Source organism: Ceratocystis lukuohia (genome assembly GCF_044167205.1).
Source record: "Ceratocystis lukuohia strain C4212 chromosome Unknown Supercontig7_pilon, whole genome shotgun sequence".
NCBI lineage: Eukaryota > Fungi > Ascomycota > Sordariomycetes > Microascales > Ceratocystidaceae > Ceratocystis > Ceratocystis lukuohia.
In genome coordinates this window covers 2,773,949-2,782,128 of record NW_027263526.1, presented here as the reverse complement: position 1 = coordinate 2,782,128, position 8,180 = coordinate 2,773,949, and the positions used below count along the sequence as shown (strand labels likewise).

At 43.2% G+C, this 8,180-nt stretch overlaps 3 protein-coding genes across 3 annotated transcripts; all 3 read left to right on the top strand.

Moving 5' to 3' along the window:
- Nucleotides 1–930: 930 nt before the first annotated feature.
- Nucleotides 931–3,486, top strand: HOO65_070632 (uncharacterized protein; the record flags this gene model as incomplete). The annotated part of the gene is made up of 1 exon (XM_071001389.1): nt 931–3,486. The coding sequence occupies one exon, from the start codon at nt 931–933 to the stop codon at nt 3,484–3,486; it is 2,556 nt and encodes an 851-aa protein (XP_070857350.1).
- A 931-nt stretch (nt 3,487–4,417) lies between these two features.
- Nucleotides 4,418–4,915, top strand: HOO65_070631 (Retrovirus-related Pol polyprotein from transposon TNT 1-94; the record flags this gene model as incomplete). The annotated part of the gene is made up of 1 exon (XM_071001388.1): nt 4,418–4,915. One exon carries the CDS (start codon nt 4,418–4,420, stop codon nt 4,913–4,915), a length of 498 nt encoding a protein of 165 aa, XP_070857349.1.
- Nucleotides 4,916–7,356: 2,441 nt separating this feature from the next.
- Nucleotides 7,357–7,959, top strand: HOO65_070630 (uncharacterized protein; the record flags this gene model as incomplete). The annotated part of the gene is made up of 1 exon (XM_071001387.1): nt 7,357–7,959. One exon carries the CDS (start codon nt 7,357–7,359, stop codon nt 7,957–7,959), a length of 603 nt encoding a protein of 200 aa, XP_070857348.1.
- Nucleotides 7,960–8,180: the final 221 nt, after the last annotated feature.

The window sequence follows — 8,180 nt, the reverse complement described above, 5'->3', positions numbered from 1 at the left end:
CCCTAACCCTAACCCTAACCCTAACCCTAACCCTAACCCTAACCCTAACCCTAACCCTAACCCTAACCCTAACCCTAACCCTAACCCTAACCCTAACCCTAACCCTAACCCTAACCCTAACCCTAACCCTAACCCTAACCCTAACCCTAACCCTAACTCCCCTTCACGTGATCCTTTCCTGTACCCTTGCTCAACCTTCTCATAGGCGCCCAGCCTATAACAGTGAGAAGGTGATCTCTCAGGAGGTACGAGTCTGGTTGTTTGTTTGCTACTTTTCTTTTCTACGTTCTGTTCACTGCTTTATTCTTTGTTCTTTGTTTGATGTTTAGTGCTTGGTTGTTTCATTCTTTCCTTCCTTTTCCTTTCTTTTTTTTTTTTTTTTTTTTTTTTTTTTTTGTGTATTGTACTTTGACCATCATGCACAAGTAAAGGAGAGTTTTCAGACTCAAGTTTACCCAGAGTTAATCTGACTGAAGACAGATTCCCCACAATACCCATCCTCTATATAGTTCATCCAGAGTTCATCCAACAAAAAGCTTGTTTACCCCTCTTTCCCCACTTCCTCTGATAAGAGCCTTGTCTTATCTGTTTAGTTTACCCAGTGCTATTCCGATAAAGGTTAGAACCTCCAGAATGATAACAATCAATATTTGTCAGTAACCTAAGTCACAGTTAGCTTATTACTTCAAACATCACCATGACATTAAAAGCTTTGATCATTGAACTTCTGAAGAACCAAGCTGCTTTCTTGTTGATTTCCCCTCAATTCTCTATTTATCACTTCTTTCAAGTCACATCTACCCCTTTCACTGCCCTCTCCATTTAATATTATCTGTAAGCAACCTTAAGACTGCTGCTACATCTTACATATTCTATGCTGATGCTATGACTACAATATAGTTGATTACAAAACAGCCCACTGCTTTCAAAATGACGAGTCACCCTGGGCTCCACCTCTCATTCGATGAGATCATGAACCTCAGAACATTTGAAGACGTCTGTCAGCACGCGAACTGGCCCCAGGACACCATACCACCACAGGCATATTCTAGAATAGCTCCAGACAATCGTCCACGCTGGATCCAACACTGGTGTGGTACGTTAATTACAACAGAATGCTGGAGTTATCCAAGGCTAGAAGAAGAACTTTGTAAGCTGGAGGGGAAAAAGGAGTACATCAACATCAACAACTTGAAAGTTTACCTCACATTGAAGGTATCCTGCACTGAGTGGGTTAATGGGTATATCTTTGAGGACACTGTTGGGAACATACTTATCCCTGAGATCCAAAGTGTCTTACACCAAGTCGAAGAATATATCAAGCAGCAACCCTCTCCCTATGATGCTGAGCAGATATTTATAGAAAAGGCATTCACCATTGGTGAAAAGGCTCATCCCGACTTTCGCTATGCTAGTGCTGATCTCTGCCAAATACTCGAGCAATACCATCGCCAATTCTTGTTGAAAATGGAACACTACTTGTCACCTTACACGTCGATTGTTGCACCATCAGGGACAGGAAAGTCATATACTGTTTCACAGCTCGCTGTTAAACACAACAAGTATGTGATTTACCTGAACTTTGCCCCTGAATACCATAAAGGTTATCCAGGAAGATCAAGCTACGCCTCTCTCATTTTGGAGGCCTTCAACAAAGTAATTCAAGGTTTACCCTTTCTTGAAAGACGCCACAAGATGGAATGGATCTGGAGTATTGTTATTTGGGCGCTTTTGCGACTGGCCAGATCAGCCTGGGCTTCTGGGGTGAGCGCCCATGACTTCTTTCGCTTGCAAATCGATGGGGGTGACGTTAGAAAACAAGATGTCATCACATCTGCTCTTCAATTCGCCATCAATCAACCCCCATTTCGTTGTCCAACAAACCAACTTCCTAACCCAACAGCTGACTGGCAAGCTTTTGATGATCACTGCAAAAATGCATTCACTACACCTGGGCCTCAAGAAATGACCAATGATGATGCAAATAGGTCCATACAGCCACGCAACCTCGCATTTGTAGTTTGTATCGATGAGGCACGGAATCTTTTGGGAGGACCTGAAGGAGACAGCACACTGTTCCGTTCTTTGCGTCAAGCTCTGTGGTGGACTGCTAAGTATGGGGATGAAAGTTCCTTCTTTGGTGTGTTCCTTGACACAACATCCAAGGTATCTAATTTCTCACCTGCTCACACACGAGACCCTAGTCAGAAGGTTCGCACTGGTGAGCGACCAAGTGCAGTGCTCTTCCCCCCCTACCACCAGTTTTTCACGAAAAATATTTATGCGCCCCCAACGCCACCCCAGTTCGATATACCACAAGTATCCTGGGATGTGTTGTTAAACTTTGGTCGCCCTCTATGGGGGGCACTGCTTCAAGGGGGCAGCACCTGTCAGGCTGTGGTCGATCTTTGTAAAGAAAAGTGTCAGCCTAGTGAACCACCATGCCAAGACCTTCATACAAAGACTGGGCTTCTTGCTCTTGTTTCATATCGAATACCTTTCACCATCTCCAATTTTGCTCTTGCAGAATCCCTTGTTTCACAATGGATGCACACATTAATTGATGTTTCAGACGACCATGAGCAACTAATGGTACTACAACCTGGTGAGCCCATCCTAGCCCTAGCTGCCTTTCAGTATGGGATGACAATGTCAGATATGCTGCTCAAAGCTCTAGAAGTACTTGATCAAGAACTCTACTGGAACAGTGTCAATGTAGGAGACATAGGTGAGTTCATTGCAGGACTCATTCTTCTCCTTGCCTTTGATACTGCTTCATTTGTTTCATTCCCTGAGCCTCTTCCTCTTCAGGTCTTTCTCAAGAACCTACTTGGGGATGCTGTTGTGAAAGATCTCTTGACAGTCTCAAAAGATTCATTAGATCTGAACTTTGGCATGATGCTCTCTTTTGGAACAGTGTTCTTCAACCGGATTTATCGCCGGGTTACTGCACCATCGGAAACAGATATCTACAACATGTATAGGACCTGTACAGCCTGTTATCTGCCACCTGGTTTTAATGGGGTTGACATCCTCATTCCAGTTTGGGTTCCTCCACAAGATGACAGAATGGGCTATGTTGGCTGTATTCTTGTGCAGGTCAAGAATAAAGCCTACCATCGATTTGCCACCAATGCAATGAACTCTGCATATGATCATACAAATCGTGGTTTCACAGCACTAAAATTCAGTCGCAAAATGCCTAGCATTGGCTTCATGATGTCTCTACGGGGTATAAAACATGGCTCTAGAGTTAGGCATTCTTCTGTGAGTGATAAAAAGAACCTTGGCATCATTCTGTCTGTTGGGCTAGACGCAGAACGGTATCCAATGTTCCAGGGGCCACCAGAAGATCCCTATACATTAGTCAAGCAGCAAGTCTTGCGTTATTTCCAGACAATTTTATCTGCAGTAAATACGATTGAGCTGCAAAAGAACAAGGATGCCTACAAGCGTATTCTATTCGAGACAGAGTATTTACCCTGATTGCAATACGAGAATATGGACTGGGAGCTCATCTTGATTGGCATTTTTAACGTCTGGACTTTACCATAGTTTGTATCAATACAATATAGTGCCATCATCAATTTTATCAAATGCCTATCATAGGTTGGTGAAGCAACTAATTAGAAGATAGACTATGGCAGAAAGAAAGGTATAAAGCACAATTTCTAGGCTCTTATCCTTGTGGACCAGTTGCTTTAGGATGGAATGATTGGATTTCATTGACTTATTGCACACCTGATGTGGTGTAGATAGTAGAACACTCTGTAAATTATAATACTTGTTGTGTTGGATGAAATGTTGGATGAACTGCATGGAGGATGGATATTGTGGGGAATTTGCCTTCAGTCGGGTTAACCCTGGGTAAACCTGAGCCTGAATACTTCAGCTTAGTTGTCCATGATGGAAGAACTTAACAATAGAGAGTAAGCTTCACCATAACGATCAATCTGTATACTAGCACAGTTCCACGTGCGGTTGTACAGGATCACGAGTGACTTCTAAAGTGATAAAATCTGAATTCAGTAGATTGTTCCGACAGTGACCTATGAAGAGTAGTGAGTAGTCACGAGGGAAAGATGTGTTGCGTGGCGCAGTGACATGGGTGATTTGCACTCAGCGCCATCCCTGCAGTCACATGCTTGCAACAGAGCTGAAGAAATACTGCCAATCCTCCCTGACTTCTCACCAGCTATGAGCTCGGCTTAACGCCTTCTACCTACAAGGCAAAGAATTTCACAATCATTCGCACAATTACTCGCCATCAATCGCTTCATCTTTAGACCATCTATTTCACCCCACTTTTGCTATTTTACTTCATACAAATCTCGCCTCACTTGTGCTGGCGCAAGTTCTCGAATACAGTCACGAACATTTATATCCTTTTTAAAAACCTCGTATCTCTCACTTCAAAATGTCCACCCAAACGCATCAATTTGGGGTCATGCTGACCTCTCAGTCGGATTGGGAAGTCTGGTTTCATCGTCTAGAGCTAAAGGCTTTTGCCCTATCCATATGGGACATTATCAAGCCAGAAAATCAGCCTGCAGTCACTACTCGAAACCGAAGCCCTACTGCTATACCAGAACCAGACTCTACAGCAGAATCAACAGCTGGTGATACAGCCTCCGCCAGCGTAACCCTTCTTACTGAACCGGAATATCCCGCACTTGAGGATGCTCATTATGAGCGGAAATATCGCCTCTTTGTCTTCAAGATGAAGGAGTACGAGACGCAGCAAAAGGCTCTACAATCTATCGCTGAATTCATCTACCAAACGGTCTCTGGCAATCTTCTGCTCATTCTTAAGAACAAATACACAGTCAAAGACCAAGTCGCTGCTCTACACCATCGCTTCAAATTGTTGTTAAGGCTGCGCCTGGATATAGTGGGTATGCGCCCCACTTACTAATCCCTTAAAACCCCTCTCACATCCAGTTAGTTTAGATAGTTTCTTCTCCTTTTCCCCCTCAATGCACGTATTCTGAATCTCCGAACCTGCTACAAAGAACATCTTGTATCTAAACCGTGACAAACGTTTACACCACTACATCCCCAAGGTATCTGCTGTACTAAGAATTCGACCATGTGCTCGGTTCATACCGCAGAGCTTGCCGAGTGTAAGGGCTGCGCCTGGAAGGACACGCTGGCCAGCCCCACTATAGAAGACCCACCCCGCAGAAGGGACTATAAGAACCTTCCTCACCAACTAGCTAGTTTAGAGTAGTTTCCCTTTCCTTTCCTCTTTAATGCGTAATCTTTGACCATCTCCGAACTTGCTTATACGAACATCTGTAGGCTAATCCGTGACACAGGGTCCAGGAGAATCTTGGGGGCATTGAGGGGACAGCAATGCATAAGGTGCGCCAGTTGCAACGCCAGATCAGCCTGGCTGATGGAGAATGAGTTTAGGTAGGGCTCAAAGAGGACTGCTAGTATAGGAATTCCAACGTTGTTATTTGAGGCCATTTTGTAGGGAGAAAGCATTGAAAAGGATTTAAGAAAAGCAGTAGAAACTGTCTCTATAGCAGTATGGCACACTTGGTAGCAACAATGGTTCAGAGAACTGGTTAGTCCCTTTCCATATCTACTCTGCACGTTATGAGAGTTCTCAAGAAGGCAATGGAGAGGCAGCAAGAGTTTTCCAACGGGCTGTTTTTGTACCAGAGGAGTACACTATCATGTCACCAATGTATGCTGAGGTAAAATCATCGAGATGTTCACACAGCACACGATTTATGTACTGTTGGAAGATTGAGGGTCCATTTGCCAGTCCAGATGGCATGACCATCTACTCATATGCACTATGTCTTGTCCAGAATACTGTCTTCCATTGATCCCCTTCCTCAATGTGAACACAGTGGAAAGCTGCTCCAATGTCAAGCTCAGTGAGCTATTTCACACTCACTATCATCCACAGTGTCTCTTAGATGAGGGGAATTGGGTATTTCACAGATAACATTCATCTTCAACCCCATTTGTGTGATCAAGCAGACCATGTGTTGCTTGGTAATACTGCGTGGAAGCTTACAAGATGTAACAAACTGTTGGATGAACTGCACAGAGGATAAGTATTGTGGGGGCAGGGAATCTGCCTTCTGTCGGATTAACCCTGGGTAAACCCAAGCATGAATACTCCAGGTTAGTTGTGCATGATGGAAGAACTTGACAGACAACCTTCACCAATTCGACCAATCTGTCTGTATACCAGCATGCAGCTGTACAGGATCACGAGTGACTTCATAAGTGACAAAGCTGAATTCAGTAGATTATTCCGACAAACTTCCAAGTAATGCCTTGACGCTGAGACTCCAGAATGGAGGAATCTGGAAATAGCGAAACAAAAAAAAAAAAAGCCTTTATTCGCCTTGCATTGCAAGCCAAACGAACTATCCCACCATCCTTCATAGGTACAACAGTAGGGATGGCCAGCCAAGCACTATAACCCGGAGAAATGGAGCATTTTAGCCATAGCCACGACAAGAAGGCGTAGGGCTGTATTCCAGCTGTATCTTTGTGGGCTAATATTAACCGGACTTAAGTTCCTTGGCAGAGCCTTGGTCATCCTTAAGCCCGCTACTCCAGGTGTTGTAATTAGGCCGTGATGACATGGTGGCTAAGGATTACTGTCAACTTGCAAGGAGCTGAGATACATGATGTCCAGAACTGAGATTCTCAGTACAACATTTCCACCGCCTGACAACAGTGTGGATTTATGCTGTTTATAAACAAATTTAATCCTTTTTAGGTTTCGTTTTCCCCTACTAGGTCTGCAACATGATCCAAGAGAGCTTAAGGTCAATAGATATATCAATGGCAAACTCAAATGAGGTCACAATTTAAAAACAATGTTATAGGCAATCCTAAGTAGCTTATTACTTTGTAAATTAGTTTTATTTAAGAAGTGTCACTCCAGGGATGATAGGCTTTAGTCTGACATGACACAGACATACTGCACACTAATTATAAAGACATTTATGTGGTGTTACTCTTCATAACTGAGAATCTATTGTAAGACAGCCATTAAATAGATCTTTGTTGACATCCGGCTGCTAGAGATATGGGCTGTGGATGGGCCGAGGCATTTCTATACATATTGTTATTCGTATATATATATATGATGGCTTCATCACTCTCATCACAATCATCTCCCTCTTGTATCACCCACTACTCACATCATCCATGAGCGTTGTACTATTCTACATAGCTTTGCCTTGTTAAACCTAAGCATACAATATTCCAAGTTTCAGTTTTTCCATCTGCCAACTACATATACCTCTGGCTACCTTTTCTCTTCTTTTTTTGAGCAACATCTCTTATTCCAATCCACCTTCGTCTCGTCACTATACTGTCATGTGGCTTCCAAAGTTTGCCCAGCTGCTGTTTACAGCTGTCTTACTGTCTACCCAAGTCATTGCAGGTGATAGACAAGTCACTCGTGCCCGCGAACTTGGTCTTTATATACCTCAGGACACCCAGTATAGCTGGAAAGAAGTGAAAGAGACTGAAGGCTTTGTCGCTTCAGTCTTTGTTTCTAAATCTTTGAAATATATTGAAGTCCAAACAATGGAAAACCCAACAAACGATTTCAAGTCCTATGAAGCTTTACTGAGTATTTGGGAACATCAAACCAAGCTCACTATAGGAAGTCTTAACAAGATCAAGTATAATCAAGTTAATGGGCCTGACAAGATCATTATTAATACAGCCCTGGAAAAGTTGGGCTATAGCCTCTCTGGCAGGAAGTCGATTACTAGTGATAAGATCTCAAGAGACTCCTCAGATCACGCCGAAGTCTGGAATCTTTTGAGTACCGCATCATTTGGCAAGGATGCTGTGGAAATATGCACCGAGTTCAAAGATATGAGCAACCGGTATATTCAGTCATTTGAGATTGGCAGAAATTGCGATTTTGATAAATGGGTCGAGATTACATTCGCAACAAAGGTTGAGTGATGCACTGACAGGAGTTCTCAACTCTCGTGTCATTAGTGCAATGATCTATGGACGGTGTGTGGCTGAGAGGCTTCACTCTGAGTTTAAGCCATGGCACACAGCAGCAGTGGCCCTACAGGCCTACAAAATAAACTTATACAACTATATAGATAGGTACTTAGGTTTAGTTGTTTGCTTGTGAGCTTCAATACAACCATCATTTTTTGCCCCTATTTTCTCTT